Source organism: Astyanax mexicanus, chromosome 19, assembly GCF_023375975.1.
Source record: "Astyanax mexicanus isolate ESR-SI-001 chromosome 19, AstMex3_surface, whole genome shotgun sequence".
In the NCBI taxonomy this organism is placed as follows: Eukaryota; Metazoa; Chordata; class Actinopteri; order Characiformes; family Acestrorhamphidae; genus Astyanax; species Astyanax mexicanus.
In genome coordinates, this window is record NC_064426.1 from 1293415 (window position 1) to 1315186 (window position 21772).

Sequence of the window (21772 nt, forward strand, 5' to 3'; positions counted from 1 at the left end):
CTGCATCCGTACTGCAAATGAAAAAAACAGGAGGATCAGTGAGTTTTTAGGCATTAGTTTTTCTCGGTCACATGACATCACGTTCAGTAGCTCCTCCATTTCCACTCGCTGTTGTGTTTTTAAAGTGGATCTCTGTGGAAACGCGTGCCCAAAGTGTAATTACGGTGTGTGGCAGTGGACAAATATCTATTTTATTAAAGGCGAGGAGACGAAACTCAGAGATGTGCGTCCAGACGGGACTAAAATTAGCGGAGGAGCACGGAGTTCAGAGAAAAACAGTAGATAATTCAGCCTGTAATTTTCTCAGAGGACGTCTGAGAAAAACACGAACATGATCGTTCTGGACGGAAATAAAATCACAGAGGATAAAAACCCCATAAAAGAGAAAATTATCCAGAACTAATACTACACCATTACCCCTGAGAAACTAATGCTGTCTGGATAGGGCTTAATATGACCACCTACAGTGAACAGTTCAGTGCAATGGCTTGTAAAAATGGTGACTAACTGAAAGTGACTCAAATCTGATTTTCAAAAAATCGGTTTTGGCACTGAACGTTCACACAGCAATGAAAAAATCTGATCTAAGCCACATTGAGTAAAAAATCTGTTTTGAGTCACTTTAGCCTGGTAATGTTAACGTAGCGTTAGGTTACAATGAACATACACTGAATAGCCTATTGGTTTTTATGAAGTGTCCTAATAATTTGGCAGTAAACCTTCGTTCAGGACCACACAGAGTGAACTGAATGAACCATCTGCTGCTGTTTTCCTGTTTCCACCACTTACACACGGCCCACTGAACACACACTGCCAACTGCGCCTCGCAGTGACCTCACCTTCACACACACGCACACACACTCGTATCACTCTTCTCATGATACACGCAGAATCACCCGAGCAGAAAGAACACCCTGCACATCACACCATAAACCCTCTACTCGCTTCATTAGCCACAAAACCGCTGTTTATTATACACGGTTCATTTTAAAGGTCTCATTCAATCATTTTTTATTCATTTTAAAATGTGTAGGTGTGTCTCTAGTATGAATAAATGCTCTGGTGATCCGGTATAACACTGCTTTAGTCCAGTGGAGGAGTGGGCAGGGAAAAAAACGACAGGATATCGGCTTTTGCTCATGAATATTCATACATACAAACAAATCGCATCTGATTAAGTGCAGTTCAGCCACTGACATAGTCTTAGAGTCTCTGTAAAACACCAAATCCACCGGAGATCCTATTTAAACCTATAGTTACTTACACACAGAGGTGGGTAGTCCAGGTCCAGAAAGTAAAAATCCACTCTGAATCACAGCAGGCATTTGGAAGAAAACCCCGGGATGGATTTTTACTTTTAACTAGTGTAAACAGAACTGTTCTAAACATCTAAACACCTACCTATCTCAATAGTACTTGGCTGGTGGTGTTTTTCCTCCATAGACTAATTCTAACCATTTGTTTCTTAGCTCTGAATTACTGGGTAAAGTATATATTTGCACAAATAACACAGGAATGAACTGCATCTGACGAGAATCTCCTATCTGACGAGACGGCGTCGCCGCCCGGCTTCAGCTCTGCCTGTGGGCGGTCCCGAGCCGAGGTGACGGAGCTGAAGGAGAACTTTAAAACAGTTTCAAATAAGAGCATTGCCACGTTGCTTTAATTTATACAGACTTTAATAGCTTTATTTACAGATGAACTCTCTTGCTTTTGTTTTTCTGTTTTTATTCCGCAGGCGCCGCTTCTTCTTCTTTTGTTCGGTGGGAATCCGTGATTCTCTCGACTCTCTTCTTTTTTTGTTTGTCTTTTTAAAGTATTTTCCAGTCTTGATCGGTTGAGAATGCTACCTGTGAGGAGTGGTGTGTGTGTGTGTGTGTGTTTATCTGACTGACTGACCACGATGGTAAAAAAAAAAAAAGAAAGGAAAAAAAAAAAGCGCTTCCAAATCAAAAAGGTTTGAGTGCAAAAAAAAAAAAAGTGGGCAGAGTTTGACCAGAATCATGTGATCAGTCTGAGGAGGTGAGGATGAGTGGGTGGAGGAGTAGATAGATGAATGTGTAGACAGAAGAACAAAAGAAAGGCACGTTACTTTAAAAGGAAAGGGTGAATCAAGAAAGAAAGAAAAAAAGAAATAAAAGAGAGAGAGAGAGAGTGGCTCTGTTCACACCTGGCATTACCATTTGCATCCTGGGTGATCTGATCAATTGGCTAGCCATTGATTTTATTGCATCTCCTGTGAGGCTTGTAACTGGATTTCTGATCACAAGCCATCAAACCACCAAACTGAACTGCTTGAATTTTTGCACCAGGAGTAAAGCAGCATAAAGTTATCCAAAAGCAGTGTGTAAGACTGGTGGAGGAGAACATGATGCCAAGATGCATGAAAAAAACTGTGATTAAAACCAGGATTATTCCACCAAATATTGATTATTTCTGAACTCTTAAAACTTTATGAATATGAACTTGTTTTCTTTGCATTATTTGAGGTCTGAAAGCTCTGTATCTTTGCTCATTTTCTGTAAATAAATGCTCTAAATGAGAATATTTTTATTGGGAATTTGGGAGAAATGTTGTCTGTAGTTTATAGAATAAAACAACAATGTTCATTTTACTCAAATATAAACCTATAAATAGCAAAATCAGAGAAACTGATTCAGAAACTGAAGAAGTGCTCTCTTCATTTTTTTCAGAGCTGTCACACAGGATACAGGATAATACCAGGTGTGAACAGGGTGATATAGAGACAGTGTGTGAGTGTGTGTGAGATGCTGTGGTGAGGTTTATTGATGTAAGGACTGAATCCAGGTGGGTTCTGATGTGGTCAGACAGTCAGAAGGGAGGGAGGGTTGGAGGGGTGGGGGTGTCTGGGGGGTTAAATTCAGTAAACTGGGGGTGCTGATGCTCCTGCTTCCTGGGTCAGGCTCAGTTGCTAAGCAACAGCTCCGTCGCCGTCTCCACGTCCCAGGATTTCGACGACAACGCCACTATTACTGCGTTCTGCGTAAAAAAGAGAGAGAGAGAGAGAGAGAGAGAGACATAAAAGAGAGAACAGATGCACGTCACACACCTGGGTTACTGTATATATAGCATATTTCCAGACTATAAACTGCACTTAAAATTCTTTCATTTTGCCAAAAATAATCAGAGCCGCTAATGCTAATGCTAATTCTCCAGCCTTAGTGCTGGAAAAAATTGGGAATCTAAGCTTACTGTAAATAAACAGAAGCGCTTTACACTCAATAAACATTTTCATGAGAGAAATCTGTGTAGATTACCATTCAGCACTCATTAGACTTTAAAAGTCTCTTTTTTATTACAGTTTTGTTTACTTAGCTTAGCTTTACTTAACTTAGCTAGCTACCCTTAGCTAGTAGTCTGCTGGCTAATCCCGCTGTATACTGTCTAACTAAAACGATCAAAATGGTGTGTGTGTGTGCGTGTGATACTCACTTTATCGAAGCCCATGGCACAGAGTTTGTCTATTTTGCGAGTGTAATCCGGACTAGAGACAGGAGCTCCTGCGTAAACATGTGACCAGAGTCGAGCCGTCTGCTTAAACATCTCTGGGTTCTGCTTATACTGAGGAACACACAGATAAACACGTCACTTATTCATATTTATACAGTGAATCAGTGCTGTTTCTCGTAGAATCACATAAAAATATTATTTAAAATGATAAAAAATAGTAATATTATATATTATTTGTCCTTTCCCACAAACATTTTACAGATTTACAATGTAAAAAAGGTTATTTTATTTCCAGGGTGGCCGTAAATAAAATTATATACTGTTCACGGTTAATATACTGTATCATTGCTGTCAGGCAAAAATCGCATTTTTTGACATTATGAGTAATTGATTATCATACTTTATATGAATTTTACAATGTATAGGCCAATGCAAATGCTCCAAAATGACCTGAAATAAAATCGTTTTACATTGACTTCTATTGTACACTACCAGCAAAAAGTGTTTCCTTTTATTTGTGACACTTGAGCTCTTCAGGTCCAGTCAATAACCGGTAATAGTACAAAATCCAGTGTACAAAATATTGCGGTAAATTGCAAGGGCCTTTATAAATGAACTAAAAACAAACAAAAAAAAATGTAAAAATTATAAAGAAAAAAATTCAATGATTATTATACATTCATAGATTTTTTTTCCAATATTATATAATGTAATAAACATTAAATATACAGATATTTGTGTGTAGTTTGACTTCTACATCAATGTCAAAGAGAATTGCTCTACTCTCTGATTGGTTAGACCCAAATTACAGTGTCTATATTAATGAGATCTTTATGAATATAGATATCATGTGACTTAACTGTTTAATAAACTACATCTCATTTACCTTCTGTAAAAATCAAACCCATGAGCAGAATCCAGAACCGATAGCCGGGTCGGCTCGTACCTGATTGGCCACTACAGCGTCTTGTGGGTCGTCTGGTTCTGCGGCTGCCAGTAGAGCTTGTAGAGACAGTAACACCGTCCGGAGCGTCATCGCTGCTGCCCTGAGAGACAAAACCTCACTTTTAAACACCAAAAATACGCAAATAATGCTTTTAATCATCTCAACAGTGGGACTGGAGGATACGGGCAATTATATCATGACATATTTATGAGATCAAACTGAAAAATAGTCCAAATAAAACAAAGAGCAAAAAAATAAAAAGAATTAAAATGTCCTTTAATAACTGTTATAATTTGCTGTCATTATTTGTATTTCATTATTCATTAATAGTCAATCAAGACCAAAGACTCTTATTTTGAAATTTGTGATAGATAATTAGACAGACAGACAGACCCTCTGCTATCAACTTTAATAGAGAGGCAGATTTCATTTTCCAGCAGGACTTGGCACACTGCCACAAATATTCTAGTTTTCTGAGACAATTATTTTTGGGTTTTCATTGTCTGTAAGCCATAATCATTTAAACAGTCAACAATAAAAAATAAATAAAGGCTTAAAATAGATCACTCTGTGTGTAATACATTTCTATAATATATGAGTTTTTTTTTTTTTTTTTCTTTTTTTTTTTTTTCCAAATTACTGAAACAAAGTGATTTTTCAATTATTTTTTCTCATTTTTTGAGATGCGCAATTATATTACAGTCTTAAATGTCTCACCACTGGTCCTTTAAAATGTCCAGACATATGGCACCCGTTACTGAGCTGATGTTGGGATGCCAGATCTTCGTAATAAATCGTACCTGAGACAAAACAGGGAAAGAGAGAAAAAGGGGACGTCAGATTTATGTTAAAAATCACTGTGTAAATAAACACACAGAATTAAATTATTTATTTTTACTTATATCTCTGATTATTTATCATTAATTTTACTTTAATTGATTAACTATAAGAATTTTCCTCTTCTAGAGACTTTCTAAACCTCTTCCCCACCCCCACCTCTGACTTTCTGCCACAAAAACACCCAATCCTGCAGAACCAGATTAGGCACATTAGCCGAGCTCCTGCTCACACATACCTTTGGCGGATTGAAGGGATATGTTTCTGGAATTTTAATTTCTAGCTGGTATCTACCACCTGAAAAACACACAAATACCGGCATCAGCACTCGATACACATGATATGAAGGCATTTCAGAGAGAAATATAGCAGAGAAATATTAAAAAATATATTATTAACCTTTTTTATTTACAGCAGAAACTGCAGAAGATGTAGGAACATCTCTCCTGAACTGTCTCAGTATTGCTAAGAATGCTGCTAGACATATTTTAAAAGTGATTCTCCACAGAACTAAAAAAAAAAAACACTTCTGAACTTCACTCTGTAGTTGTATAATAATTTCAGACTGTATTTCTGATCTGTTTCTCTGTATAATTTATTATTCTCCTCCTTATTTTCACCCTGTTCTTCAATACTCAGAACCCACAGAATAGAAAACTATTGGATTATTGGACTTGTTTTAAACATGCAGTTTTTAAATGCCACATAAGTTTTGTAAACATCGTCGGATTAGAAACCTTGTAAAAAATTAAGTAAAGCTGTCTGATTTTGACCAGAACATGTTTTCAATAGGTAAATACATGTGTTTTTCAGAGATTCAGAGTTAAAAAAAGGATGAAAAAAAAGTTTAATTTGAAAGAGTTACAACAAGCAAATGACACCAATTCATATTATTTCTATGATGTTTTTGAAGATTAATATTACTATTGTTAACAGTACATTCATCATCATTCTCAGGAATAACAACATTATTTAGTGCATTCAAATGTCTAAAAGCGTCATATGATATATATATATCATGACATCATTGAAGCAGAACTAAAGCACTAAAGCAGAAAACAGTGGTTCTCACCTTCATAAGGCGTGTCGGGCGGCCCTGCTATCTCCCCCTTCAGTTCTGTGAAGTTTTCATCCACCAGGTCAACTTTAATCTGATTTTTACTCGTCTGTGAACGATCAGAATTTAATTATTATAAAATCATTATCAGATTTTCATCTAAAACACATCACAACTGTCTTTGGCAATCGACTACATGCTACAGAACCTGCTGAAAAACACTGGCGTATTTCTTTACTGAGGTAAAGCTAATAAATCACATTAAACTCGACCCGACATGTCAACAATTATGAATAATAAATAGTGTGATCGCTTCACCTCGGGCAGAGTAAAGAAAGAAGCTACATCGTGTCATGAAACAGCAGGTGAGTGTTTGGTGGAAACAGACTCTCTAACATGTCATTACAAGCCAGTCGTACGGGTAAAACACTGCCTGTTTTGAGTGAATTTTAATATTTTGGAATAGGACAGGCCTGACAGGCCACAATAATTACATTATCGACTTATCATAAAATATATGGCCATGACCTCAATAATATTTAAGAATGCTGATATGGTATATATTGTGTTTTAACTACTGTTCACTGTTATATATGTGAACAAATATACAAATAGTCAGTCTAAGTGCTAAATGAACAATCAGTGCTTCAATAACGGTGACTCCATATAACACATACACAGAGAGTGACTTTTGCAGTAGGTGAAAAAAATATATAAAAGTACATATTTCCCAACTATGATTAATTACAATTGTGTTGTCTTTACCTTATTCTATTATCATTAGATCAGAGACATTTAATGGTCTTAAATTGACAATATCATCAATTATCTCCATCACTTCTAAAACGCAAAAAATGTTATTATGACAGTCCTGGTTATTAAGAAACTTTGGTATAGGCACTAATAATGTATAATATTTTATACTGGTGCATTAGGCACCATAAGACTAATTCATGCATGGACCCAGCCAATTTCAGCTTGCAGCTATTTATACTCTGGTCAAATTACATGTGCTGCTGGTGTGAAAATATGTCACATCCTTAAGAGAGTCACAGTTGTCCTCAGTCTGAAATATAATGACAGTTTATATGCTTTATTTTATTTATTGGATCCAAAAAAATCACGTGCAGTTATCAGCTGAAAGCTTTGGCTACCTTCAAAATGTGCTTAAAAATCTAAAAGATAAGAACTTTTACTAAACATTACAATTAAAAGTAGTTTATTTTGGAAGGAAATGCATTGACTGACTAAAGTTATCCAAAAGCAGTGTGTAAGACTGGTGGAGGTGAACATACAGAGATGCATAAAAAAACAGGGTTATTCCATCAAATATTGATTATTTCTGAACTCTTAAGACTTTATGAACATTAACTTTTTTCTTTGCATTATTTAATGTCTGAAAGCTCTGTATATTTTTCGTTATTTTGATTATTTCCCATTTTCTGCAAATAAATGCTCTAAATGAGAATAATTTTATTTGGAACTTGGGAGAAATGTTATCAGTAGTTTATAGAATAAAACAATAATGTTCAATTTACGCAAATATATACCTGTGTGTGTGTATTTAGCTGTACAAAACAGAGCAGAATGATGATAGTATGTATGCCACACACTTAAGCCATCCTGCCTCATACAACAGCACAAGCTGGCACAGCCTGTGTGCCCTGCTGCTGGCATGGCACTGAGCCCGGCACAAATATGCCAGCTGACTTTCTAAGAACTTGCAATGATGGCGGAGCAGCCGAGTAGTTCAAACTAAACTAAATTACCAGCAGATAATGTTTATTTCACCTTAAAATCTGGTTAAAAATGCAGAAAATTTCCCCAATTCACCTGAGCCACAGCAGTCTGCTAGCATTAGTGGCTAATGTGTAGCTTAGCTGTTGAAGTAGCTAGTTATAGTCCAAATTCACATAAAATAAAATAATTAAACAAAGAATTAGGGACTAAAGGTGTCCCTGAACAAACTGCAACATATACTAAAACATATTTTAGTTCTATTAGCCCTGTTTTATTAAGCTGTTTATGTCTACTTTTGCAAAAATAACATGCTAAGCTAACTGAGCTAATCCAGTCATTCTTAGCTCACACTCTGCTTTCTTTACAAATTCACCAAATTTCCTCTATTTTATGGGCACAAAAATATAATTACAACATTTTAGAACATAAAACACAGCGACTTTCAAAGTCTGTGCTGTTTTATTTATGTATTTTTATGTGGCAGAGCTGCTAAAAGCTCTTAAAGTTCTATAGTTAACTGTTAGCTAGCCCAGCTAACCTAATTTCCTGTATTTTCACTGTACTTTTCTGATATTTTAAGCACACATACTGACAAATATATACAATAACTTGGTGATAAACCTTTTAAATATGTATTAATCATTATTTCTATGCTTCTAAAATGATTAAATGTTGATTTTGCACTGTATTATCAACAGAAATACAGACATTCAAGTTTTGAGTTGCTCAATTTGACAGCCAGGAGACATTCTATCATATTTTATTACATTTACTATAACAACACAATCTTTTATACATGTTATATAAAGCCTAAGATGCTTATAAAGTAGTGAAGCAGCTGCATTTAATATATACGTAGCTATATGATCTGTTTATCTTAACAGTGGGACTCCACAGTAATTTTAAAATCTATTTTTTTTACTTTTTACTTTTATATAATTGTAGGAGCAATTATTTTAATTTTATTTTTATCATTTTATAATATGTAAGGGTTTTAGGCTTTGACAATGGTTGTTTGAAATTTCATATTAAGTGCAAATATTTTTGTAATTTGTAGTATTTATAGCATTACTATTTTATAACTGTCTCTGTTTTCTCTTTTTTTTCTCAAGTGTCTTTCTTTTAAGTAGAGCATTTTAAGTACAAAATGTTATACATAATACTAATAAATCATACTAATCATAAATTCATAATTATTCAAATTATTAAAGTGTTTTAAGAACTGAACAAAAGTGACCAATTTCACGTTTCATTACAGAGAGTAAAATTAGTAATAATAATGAAGAATTCATATTATAGAATATAGTTAGAACATAGTAAGAATTATAAGACTATAAATTATATAAATTATTATAAAAAGATTAATAATAACCTATAAAACTGTAATATTGTGATTTAAAAAAAATCCATATTGGGATAATAGTGATAGTTATATTTGTTAATGTAATTGTTTACATTTGCAGTACTTTTGCAGCAATACATATTCTGCACTTTAGTATCTCTTTTTGTTTTATTAATTGTTTGTTTCATTATTATTATTTTACACAACATTTTCACAATCTAGGTAAGTTACTGTTTACAAAATAAACGTTTGGTTTGAAACTGTAATACTAAATAATAGTTTAATTAAATTATTTAAACATTAATTTTGTTGTACAGTAGACTAATATTCAAATATGTTTTAGTGTTTTGTCATAATAGCTTGAATATCATTATTAAACATGTACTCTAAAATATTGAGGTTTTATTTTAGGGACATATTACCCATTTATATACCTTACTTATTATCACTGCTATCATTAGCTACTCTTATTATGTACATAAATGTTGAATCATGACAGTTATGATTATAATCATGACTGTTATTACTGTACATTTTTAGAATAATAGTAGCTATATCTATATACATACACAATGTATTTATGTATATATGTATGTAAATATATGTATGAGTGTGTATATAGGTAAATACTCAGAGGTCAGAGGTAGTAGTAACGTTAGGTATTGTTATTGTGGGTTTTTGGGGAAGTTGTATTTAATGAGCTGAAACTCTGCAGTTTATCTCCAGCGCTGTCAGTGCTCTCCACACCCCCACAGAACCACCCGAACCCCCCGAACCGGGTCAGTACCTCCTCACTCTTCAGAACTTCTTTAAACTCCCGTTTTATCCGCTGCACCGCGATGTTGGCCATGCTGCTGCCGGGCCAGGGCGCTTCCTCCCCCGGTGGGTGTCGGGCCTCGCTCGGCTGCGCGGAGGAGCTGCGGGTCCTCGCCTCCTCGTCCCCCGGGCCTCGCTGCCTGTTCTCCGGGTATCTGCGCTGTGTCCCCCGCGGTCCGGGTCTCCGGTTCCGGTTCTGAACTCCGCAGCGAGGATTTATTAGCGGGTTTTGGGTGAAAGCTGTGCGATCAGTCCCGCTGTTACACAATACAGCAGAGAGGCGCTGAGAGCGGAGCGGCGCTAGGGGGCGCCCTCACCATCATCAACACCATCATTACCAGCTCACAGCGGCACACCACAGCCAACACTTCCGCAACATTTCAAAATAAAAGTCATTTTGGCAAATTTTATATTTAATTGTATTAAATATTTATAATATAGTTTTTCTGCAAACAATATTCACATTAAAAATATCCATGTACAGCATTGTATATATAGAAACATATAGAGGTAGGTAGTGTATGCAGTATACAGTACTTTGCAATAAATAAAAACAAACAAGAACAATGAAGAAAAATGAAGGAACAAAACTAACGTTATGTAATTTTGTATTATCACTGTCAGAAACAGTGAAAAGTTTGGACACACCTTCTCATTCAATGTTTTTAAATGATTTGTATTCTCCTGCATCCTGCATAAATGAATACATGAACATCCAGCCATTAATATATAAAGACCTTATTTTAGCCTTAAATTTAAGAACTATAAGATTAAAATAGTTTTTAAACTAACTGGTAACTCTTGCTCTTCCTTTTTTTCCCCTGTGGCAGTCCTGATGAGTGCCAGTTCCATCATCACAATGTTTTTGATGGTTGAAATTCTTCTTTTCTGATTGACTGACCTTTTTTAAGCCTATATTTCTTTATTTAGTTGAGAACTTTACTTTAACTGATGCTCTCAAACACATTAAGAGACAAGAAATTCAAGTAATTAACTCTTGATAAGGTTATCACAGTTGTTAATTAGCTGTTATTTTTTATACAAATTAATAAAAAGTAAAAGTGATAAGCAACTAAAGCGAGTTTAACGTTACACGATCCTATATCTATTGTATAGTTCCTTGCTAATTTGAAATAATAAATAAATAAAAACATAAATATATAATAGGGTAATTCTTCTAATCATTCACCAGGTGGCGTCGTTGTTGCAGTGTTGTTGCCCTCAGGTCCAGTGAAAAAAGGAAAAAACGCTTGTTTTATACATTTAATATAATTTATTTCACTTTAATCACAAAATATACATTTGCACAATATATACAAGCACTGGGGACATGCTGAGATTCGAACAAATCAAACAAATAAAAAAAACAGACAAAAGAACAAAACAACAATAATGCCCAAGAAAGTGATCTTACAGATCTTACACAATATCTCTCATTATTTCTCATTTTCATAGTGTATTAAAATATTGTAAAGTTCATAAACTTATTCTATTGTATTCTATTCTATTCTTATATTTGTTTTCTGCTTTGCTTAAAAAATCATATTTAATTTAATCACTCCAACAACAGATAAAATTACTAAAACGTTCTGAAATAAGTTAAATAATCTTAATATATTCTGATAGTGAGAAATATTATGTACATTGGATGAATTTGAGATAATAATCACAAAGATATAATGAATTTTTACACAAGTATTGTCTTTGCAAATAAGCTCTGCTCTGATTGGCTGCTCTGTTTGTGATGAAACACTTTTTATAACTTCATTGGACTGCTGGTTTTAATGTTATGGCTAATTAATGTAAGTGTATTATGTAAGTGTTTAATAATTAGTTTGTGCTGGAACACTCAACTTCACAGTGTGAGTGGGAGGGGCTAGTCTGCTGGTTTTAATGTAATGGCTGATCAGTGTAAGTTTATTAAAGTGGTTAATAATCTGTTTGTGATGAAACACTCTATATAACTTCAGTGTGAGTGGGAGGGGCTAATCTGTTGGTTATGGCTGATCAGTGTAGGCGTTAGTTTGCGTGTGGTGATGGTGTGGACTGCAGGGTGGAGGAGAAGCGTATGGTTTTGAAGTTCGGACACTGTTTACGCTGAACGCCGAATTCTTTAATTTCGAAAATGTTGGGACAGTTCCGGGACAGTCCGTTCCTGGTCGAGCTCTTGAGGAACACAGGGTTTCGGTGAGCCGTTCTCTGCGTGGCGAACATCTGCTGACGGCGTATTCTCTGCGGCGTGGCCTGCGTCGCCCTCATCCTCCTCTTCCTCCTGCTCTTCATCACCACCATGGTGACGATGACCCCGGCTAGCATAGACACGCTAACGGTGAGACACGTCCCGAAGAAGAGGAGGGGCTTATACTCGGCGACGATGCCGCTACACAGCCAACAGGCCTTCGCCCTGTCGCTGAACTCGCACTCTGAGGTCATGGGGTCGCCATCATCATCTTCATCATCATCATCATCAGGAAATCCCCGCTGGGAGACGATCTGTCGGTACAGAGCGACGGACGCTTTGGGCTGGGAATGGAGGTGGGAGGCGGTGAAGAAGCCGAAGTGAGAACTGTGATGATCCTGGAGGTTCCAGACGTAAAAGCCACGCAAGTCCACGCCGTCCAGCTCTCGCGCTGCGGAGAAAGAGAAAGAGAAAGAGAGAGGATTCTGAATTAACTCAATTTAAAATATAAAAAATTTATGAAAAACAAGTCTCTCCAAAACAGCAACTTTACAGGAAAGGAAAAAAAACCTTCTAAACGTTCTAGAAAGAAATAAAAGACCACTTAAAAATGATGAGTTTCTTTGATTTGGGATGAAACACTCCTTACAACTTCAGTCTGAGTGGGAGGGGCTAGTGTGTAGAAGTGTTGAAAACCTCTGGAATATAATCAAGAGGAAGATGGATGATCACAAGCCTAGCTGATTCAACCAAGCTGAACTGCTTGAATTTTTGCACCTGGAGTAAAGCAGCATAAAGTTATCCAAAAGCAGTGTGCAAGACTGGTGGAGGAGAACATGATGCCAAGATGCATAAAAAACTGTGGTTAAAAACCAGGGTTATTCCACCAAATATTGATTTTTGAACTCTTAAAACTTTATGAATATGAACTTGTTTTCTTTGCATTATTTGAGGTCTGAAAGCTCTGCGTCTTTTTTGTTGTTTCAGCCAAATAAATGCAAATAAATGTCTCTAAATGGGGAATGGGGGGAATTTGGGAGAAATGTTGTCTGTAGTTTATAGAATAAAACAACAATGTTTATTTTACTCAAACATAAACCTATAAAAAGCAAAATCAGAGAAACTGATTCAGAAACTGAAGTGCTCTCTCTATTATATTTTTAATATTTCAATGTATAAGAACTTTGCTTGGGTTTGGGAGCAGAACGCTGTCTTTAGGTACTGTATGTGTTGACAATGCCACAGGTCACGCCATGTTCCCTCATAAACCACAGCTATAAATCAGTTCCACTGCAGTATATGATCTCAAAGGTCGACCATAAAGCCGAGGCTGAGAGCGGAGGGTCAGCTGATAAAGCCGGAGGAACGCGGTGTGAGGAAATACCTCAGCAGAGCCGTGCACCGCCACCTTCGACCCCACGCCTTACTGAGAGATATCACAGAGAGGTTTCTAAGGTTTCTAAAACTTTAGTGTTTATGCTTACCCTTCAGCGCCTCCTGCAGGTAGCTCCTTATATACCTCTGCCTGAGGTCATCATGCAACGAATGGTCATCAATCCCTGTCGCTGTGATGACTACAGGACGGCTATCCTTATAGCGGCCCTTCACCCAGTTTAGGACTCTACGGAGCCCCGAGGGGACCATAGGCCAGTGATTCTTTGATGTGGTCCATGTGGGGTCATACATCGGGCCGTAGTCTTGTTGTGACTGGGGTTGTAAAGAGTAAACCAGACATGTGGTGAAGTGGTTAAGAGCAATAAAATCCAGAGCCCCCTTGAGTTCAATCCGTTCATCCTCAGAAAAGCGCGGGAGATGAAAGGATCTGGAGTATCCAGAGCATTCAGAGTATGTATCTTCTTTAGGATATTCTTTAGCATGGTCCAAGTCCCCAAGGAAAGGGTCGAGGAAACGTCCAAGCTCAGACAACATGAAGCTCTGAACAGCACCGCTGTGCGATTTTATGAAAGGATTTGCAGGTTCCACCCAGTTGGCATGCACCGCAAAGCTCACCGTCGCCCCCTGCTTTTGGCGATAATGAGTGTGGTAAACTTTCCATGCTCGAGCATGTGCCAGCAGAAGGTTACGAACCACCGCTTCCTTGTCTTGAGCACTTCCGTTATACGTGTGCGTTAAACTATTTGGCTCATTGATAGTAATCCAGAGTCGCACCAATGAGCCAAACTCCCGATAACAAAATGTGGCGTAGTCAACGAACGCCTCAGCCGTGCTTGAGTTCGCCCAACCACCGTTGGCGTCCAGTGGGCCGGGTAAGCCCAGAGTTGGAGACCTATGGCTGGGATGGAGGAGCGTAACGGCAGTCTGGATTCCCTTCCTTTGGAGTTCCTCCAGCAGGCAGTGGTAATATCGTACCGCCTTCCAGTCTGGTAACGAGACATCACCATTCGGTAGTAGTTGAGGCCAGTCCAGGCCGAAGCGATAATGCGTTGAGCCGGTCATCTCTATGAGACGAATGTGGCGTTGAATAGCCAGGAAATCGCTGCACTGGGATCCCCGTGTTCTCAGCCTCACCCCAACCACAGGACGGAGAGTGCCGTCACCGGAGAAGTTCCAGCGATACAGAAGAGGGTCAATGAACTGTGGGGAAAATGGTCGTAGGTGTACCTGCAAAACAGCAGAGATGCACAACAACAATTCAGACTGCAGGGAACAAACCTAGATATCAGAAATCAAAGTTGTATCAGCCCAGCTCTGGTTTAAATGTATCTACAAATGTTTTCCTGATTCTGTTCCAAATGCTTGTCTCATATTATAATATGGAAATTGGCCCACAGAGCTTTTGCCAAATCTGTGGTTACCAAATATAAACCACTTTTCTCCAAATTCCGCATGGCTGACACCAGATCTCACATAATGCTGCCCTTCATTAGTCAATTAAATCACCTAACTGACGCTCACCTGCTGGGTAATATCTGCAACTCCGAACTGAAAGTCACAAGGAAACCGACCCACAATGTCCCGCTCTGTCCCGTCACTGGGGAAGCCGTTGTCTTTGACGATCTGTCTGTAGTACTGCGCTGTGGTCTTTGGGACTCGGTTGCGTTGGGGTTGATTGAAGTCTATGTAAAAGAGTCCTCTTCTGATGCTGTACCCATAATTCCACTCAAATCCATCCACCAGAGACCAGGCGGAGTAGCCAAACACCTTCACCTGGTCCACAACCACAGCTGGAACATAGAAAAAGAACATTTAATGTGCATATACTGTGTTTTTACACCTGTTATCCACCTATTACCCACTGGTTGTTTAAACAGCAGCAGATCTTCTGAATATATCTACACTGATGGGCGTGGTGTTCTGGTTATGAAATGAGGTGTGTTCAGGTACATTTCTGGAGTTTTATCTTGTTTATCTTGGTAACAGAAAACACAGGAGCTCCACTGACTGAATACAACCTAGACAGACGCCAACAGTCAGACGTTCATCGCTATCTCGGTAACACAGGCGCCGTGCCGAGCCGAGCGTACACCCCCACTTATTACACACACATGAACACACAGCAGCACAAGCCCAACTTTTACATCAACAATAAACAGAATAGTAAATAAAATAACATTGCTGTTCCCGTAAATGAGCTGCTGGAGCTCCTTCACAGCGTCAACCAGCAGCTCAGTTTCCTCTGCTGAGAAGAGTTTGTTGAACACGTCCAGGTAGCTGCACCGTTACAATAGCAATCCACCAAAGTCAGAGCTCACCTGATCTACTCTTAAAGAGAATGATGAGCAAGAGTTAAAAGAATTAGTACATGCTTTAGCGTGTTTTAAGTCACGCAAGGTGTACTTTTCCTGTTATTATGATAGCAAAGACACACTGACACGCCCTAAATCAAGCTGCACAATGCATGGTTAACAGTGTTTAAAAACTCAAGCAGTACTGCTGTGACTACCTGATTTACTCATACCAGCACAACACACATTAATTCAACATTTCTTTTTAATTATTTTATATATAGAACAGAAAGGGAACGGAACTGGTACAGTCATTGGTTGCCTCCATAAACGCACTCACCTTGAAACACCTGGTTGATGAAGGTTTTCATATTGTACACAGCGAGCGTGTCCTCCACCCCTTCAGACGCATCACTGAACCAACTGCCCTCCGCCACCAGAACCCGCGGATCTCCATACTCCTTCTGAACCCACACCAGAACCTTCCTGAGGTCCAGCGTCATGTTCTGACCAAAGCGAGACCCCTGACTGCGGACCCCCCGCGCCGTGTCCGGTCCAAACGCCAGCGAGAAGAAGTCAGCGGTTCCTCGAACCCACAGCTTCTCCTCCAGAGTGAACTCTGGGATCAGCTCCTGGACCCTCATGGACCTCGGATAGTCCCCAGAACCGTGGATGGGTTCTGCAAACCAGCCAATCACCGCCTCCATGGACTTCTGGCACAGCTCTACATTGGCTGCCGTGGCTGTGAAGGGTTTCACCGAGTGGGAGCCGAGTGTGATGGATATCTGACCGTTCTGCTGGTCACGGAACTGCTTATCGTATATGTGCCACGCTGCAGCGTGAGCCTGGAGATATGAGAAATATAAAATCATTAATTAATAAACCAAGGATGAAAAATAAATCAACAATATTAAAGAATTTTTTAATAAAAATAAAAGCTGAACAAAAATATTGACTTGATCCAAACAAATTGCCGCAAGCTTATATGACTGACAGTAAATACAGATTTTTAATATTCACGAATTCCTAGTTGCTAACTTTAATTTAAAAGTTTGAGTTGCCTCAAAAAACTCAAAGATCTAATGCAGTAAGTTTTATTGAAATTTTAAGTTTTCTCAAACTTTTCACTTTTACATTGTATTGTACAGTATACTAAACTATTTATATGATTTCAAAAGAAAATATAGACAATTCATTTTTTAATGTGTCCATATTGTCTACATTAAAACTTTTAAATTATTTTACTGATGCTTAAATTCACTGATGCCTTTGCAATACCTATTAAGTTTGAGCTCTGAAATCTGGGTGTAATTTTAAAGTAATTGTATTTGTTTGTTTCAATATTTAAAAATATAATACATTTCTATTTTGTCTTTTTATATAAACATTGCAAAATATATATTTTTTCTTAAGTATTATTATAATTATTATAATGTTTTCTACACTGGGACCCAGTGGTAAACAGAGTTTCAGGTGCAGTATACGGTGTTTAATCTTATGATAAGAAGGCTGGTTGGTTGTTTGGGTGCTTTGTGACCGAGATTGCCCTTTAGGTTTGTTATTATGCAATAAATCACTAAAATTTCACTATTTCCTGTGATAACATGGAAAATGATTAAGCTGTCTGCAGCTGTTTGCATTTCATAGGAAATCTGTTAAGTTCCTATTGTTTACAAAATAAACAAAAGTTTACAAATGTATATCTATAGTTATATTTATACAGAGTGAAACTTGAACATTTATTACATTGCAACACTCATTAAGTAATCTTATATTAAATATTACAAAACCGTATTACAAAAACATATTATAAGGTGCTGTTGTGCACAGCTCTGGACAAAATGAAGAGAGCTCTTCAGTTTCTGAATCAGTTTCTCTGATTTTGCTATTTATAGGTTTATGTTTGAGTAAAATGAACATTGTTGTTTTATTATATAAACTACAGACAACATTTCTCCCAAATTCCAAATAAAAATATTCTCATTTAGAGCATTTATTTACAGAAAATGAGAAATGGCTGAAATAACAAAAAAAGATGCAGAGCTTTCAGACCTCAAATAATGCAAAGAAAACAAGTTCATATTCATAAAGAACTGTATATTATATATTATATATGTGTTAAATCTTGGGGAAAAATTGTATTGTTAGACAGAGTTGCCTGTGACACAAAAGACACATTATATTGATGTTATATTGATGTTCACCGACAAAAAAAAAAAAAAAACACACTGAGGACTCAGGTAGGCGCCCATAAAGTGCTGTTCAAAGTTCACCAGCAGAGAATGGGCCTGGAGCATTGTTATCTCAACAAGGCAGGTCAATGAACACCATTAGAAAAGTTAACCACCATTATTCTCAACAGGCTCCTTCAAAAACACTTCACCAAAAAAATGAACCCCAGCGTCACCTCTGACCTCCCGGCCCCGCACTCACCCTGATGAGGTTATGGGCTACAATGAAGCGGTCGGCTGGGTCGCCGATCACCCCCGGCGCGTGAGCCCCTGTCCCGTAACCGAGAAGCGCAACCAGAGCTGGGTTGTGCATCGTGATCCAGTATCGCACAGCTCGTCCAAACGTGGTGAAGCAGAATGCGGCGTAGTCTGCAAACTTCTCGACCATCTTCCGGTTCTTCCAGCCGCCAAACTGCTCCTGCAGGCTTTGGGGCGAATCCCAGTGGAACAGGGTGACTACCGGCTCAAGACCTTGCACCCTTATCCTGTGGATCAACCGGCGATAGTGTTGCACTGCCTTAGAGTTTGCCTTTCCAGTAGCATCACCGTCTGGAAAGAGTCTCGGCCAAGACAGCGAAAAAGCGTAGAAGTTGACGCCGAGGTACTGCGCCGCCTCTACGTCCTGCTCCCAGAGGGCGTAGCTGTCGCTGGCAGTGTCCGCTCGAGTGTTAGACCCCATTCCTTGGATACGATTACGAGTAAAATTGTCCCAAACTGACGCTCCTTTCCCGTCCAGATCCCAAGAACCTTCCGTCTGGAACGCAGACGTCCCAACGCCCCATAGAAACCCATTTGGAAAAGTCCCCGACAGAAAGTCGCTGTGGTTCAACGGCTTTAACCAGACACTCTTCCCGTCTCCCGACAAACTCTCAACTCCATCCCATAGACAAGCTGTCAGGAGAAGGAGGGAAAGATGAAAAGAGAAGAACGAAGGACAAGACAAGAAGTGGGTCATCTTTAACTCGGTCACTCGATCAGACGTAGAGCGAAGGAATAAAAAGCTGGTTCAGAACCTGGATTCATCCTATAAACCAGGCGAGGCAGCAAAGAGAGGGACTACAGATTCTCTATTCCATACAGAAGACAAGACATCTATCTGATTTCTTCACCTGTCGCAACTAACTGACTCCCTCTCTCTCTCTCTCTCTCTCTCTCTCTCTTCCTCCCTCCCTCCCTCGCTCACTCACTTACAAACACATTCAGCTACTCAGAATGGAGAGTGATGTCTGGAAGGAGGACCCCTGATCAATGATTAACCTGAACTCTTATCCTCCTCACCACTCCACCACTATCTCTCCCTCTCTTCCCTTGCCCCTCCCATCCGTCTGAGAGAGTGACAGAGCAAGAGAGAGAAAGTGAGAGAGAGATATGTTAATCATTCTTTAAAGACCTAATTGATTGTTAAACATACAGCTCTGGAAAAGAAAAATTAGAGACCACTTAAAAATGATGAGTTTCTTTGATTTTACCAAATTAAAAACCTCTGGAATATAATCAAGAGGAAGATGGATGATCACAAACCATCAAACCACCAAACTGAACTGCTTGAATTTTTACACCAGGAGTAAAGCTGCATAAAGTTATCCAAAAGCAGTGTGTAAGACTGGTGGAGGAGAACATGATGCAGAGATGCATGAAAAAAATAACTGTGATTAAAAACCAGAACCAGGATTATTGCACCAAATATTGATCAATTTCTTATTTTCTGTAAATAAATGCTCTAAATGAGAATATTTTTGTTTATAATTTGGGAGAAATGTTGTCTGTAGTTTATAGAATAAAACAACAATTTTACTCAAATATAAACCTGTAAATAGCAAAATCTGAGAAACTGATTCAGAAACTGAAGGGGTCTTTTATTTTCTTGTTCAGAGCTGTATATATATATATATATATATATATATATTAGTAGTAGTTATTAGCTTGATTTATGGAAATGCAGTTAATGGCTTATTGACAGGTAAAAAGACAGATAAAGTCTGGAGATAAAGTGGAGCTTTTTTACTGACATGGGCTTCTCACACTTTATACAATCTGTAAAGCATGGTGGTGGTGGTAGAGTGGCTTGGTTTGGGGTTGCTTTCAGGACCTGGATGTTTCAATGTCTGTGTGGGAATTATGAATTATTGTCTGTATCGGATAAACAAATGTTAGATCAGTTTGTAGAAGAGTCAGGCATAATTTTTCCTTCCTGTTTATCTGTTTATTTGTGCTCCAGTGGATGGAGTGTGGTGAACCACATGAGCAGCGTGGTGTAAAAACTAGGTCACACACTGTTTAATATTTATTTTAATTTTATTTACATAAGACGAGTTTCATTTCCCACTCAAACAGAAATGAAGATAATGGTTCAGACGGGTCTGAGAGGAGGAGGCTGAGTGTGATCTGACCCTGATCTCACGCTGGTTTCCAGTGTTTTATTTAAAAGTCGCTGATCAAATGAAAGTTTTTGTTCTGCTTTAGAATCCTTAGAAACCACCGAGCACGGTAAACATTTACCAAACATCTGAGTGAGAGCAGAGTATGGGTTTTATCCTGTTTACTGAATGATAACTGAGCCACATCACAATGCGGGACTGTTTAACCCGTGCTAATAACACAAACGGAACAGAAATGATAAGAGTATCAGAAAAACCCATTTACACATACGAGTCTATTGTTATAGTAATATTAACATAATGTGTCTTTGTGTCGAAGCATTAACTGATTTTAAATACAGTTGCAATAAAAAATATGTAAATCCTTTGGGATTAAACTTGGATTTCTGCATAAATTGGTCATTAAATGCAGACCTACGTTCAAGAATTGTTGACTTAAATCATGAAGCTGGAAAGGGTTACAAAAGTATCTCTAAAAGCCTTGATGTTCACGTGTCCACGGCAAGACAGACAGGCGCTCTACAAATGGAGAAATTTCAGCACTGTTGCCGCTACTTTCCCTAGGCGTGGTAAAGTCCTGTAAAGATGACTGTAAGAGCACAGTGCAGAATCATCAATGAGGTGAAGAAGAATCCTATAGTGTCAGCTAAAGATTTACATCCTGTGTCTCCGCCACTGTTGGTCACCTTTTTTGTTTGTAGCTCCGCCCCCTTGTTACACATCTCACGTGTTTCCACTTTCCTGTCCTTGTCTGGCTGATTCTACCTCATAAAGCTGACTGAGATAATTCAGCAGAGATGTGTAAAACTGATGTACTTTGAAGAATGTAAAATATAAAACATATTCTGATTTGTTTAACACCTTTTTGTTTACTAAATAATAATTCCATGTGTTTTTCTACATCATTTAGATGTGTTTAGTATTAATCTACAATGCAGAACTTTTTTTTTTAAATAATGGAAAAACACTGAATTTAAGATGCAAAAATTGTCAACAAAAAATAAAAAGTGAAATTAAAAAAATTATAAATAAATAAAAAGTTAACACAGTATTCTAATATACATATTCATGTACATATTTAAACACTAT

At 37.9% G+C, this 21772-nt stretch overlaps 2 protein-coding genes across 4 annotated transcripts in view; both read right to left on the minus strand.

Moving 5' to 3' along the window:
• Positions 1 to 10523, minus strand: part of ube2ka (ubiquitin-conjugating enzyme E2Ka (UBC1 homolog, yeast)) — a 315406-nt gene extending 304883 nt beyond the window's left edge. For 2 of the 3 annotated variants that reach the window (XR_007427162.1, XR_007427163.1), the window contains exons 1-7: positions 10181 to 10523; positions 6327 to 6420; positions 5493 to 5551; positions 5135 to 5217; positions 4418 to 4517; positions 3454 to 3582; positions 2628 to 3000 (exon numbers count right to left, since the gene is read on the minus strand). Coding sequence is in view for 1 of the 3 variants with exons in the window: in XM_022676587.2 (XP_022532308.1) it covers positions 2926 to 3000; positions 3454 to 3582; positions 4418 to 4517; positions 5135 to 5217; positions 5493 to 5551; positions 6327 to 6420; positions 10181 to 10243 (603 nt within the window). In the remaining 2 variants the exon portion in view is untranslated. Of the gene's footprint in view, positions 1 to 1661; positions 3001 to 3453; positions 3583 to 4417; positions 4518 to 5134; positions 5218 to 5492; positions 5552 to 6326; positions 6421 to 10180 lie in introns of those variants that run through there. The other variant, XM_022676587.2, reaches the window with a different exon arrangement.
• A 935-nt stretch (positions 10524 to 11458) lies between these two features.
• klb (klotho beta) lies at positions 11459 to 19457 on the minus strand. Its single transcript, XM_049467758.1, has 5 exons — positions 18508 to 19457; positions 16415 to 16919; positions 15305 to 15573; positions 13873 to 15010; positions 11459 to 12839 (listed from the first exon to the last, which is right to left on the minus strand). Exons 1-5 carry the CDS (start codon positions 19258 to 19260, stop codon positions 12229 to 12231), a joined length of 3276 nt encoding a protein of 1091 aa, XP_049323715.1. The 5' UTR covers positions 19261 to 19457; the 3' UTR covers positions 11459 to 12228.
• Between the last annotated feature and the right edge of the window lie 2315 nt (positions 19458 to 21772).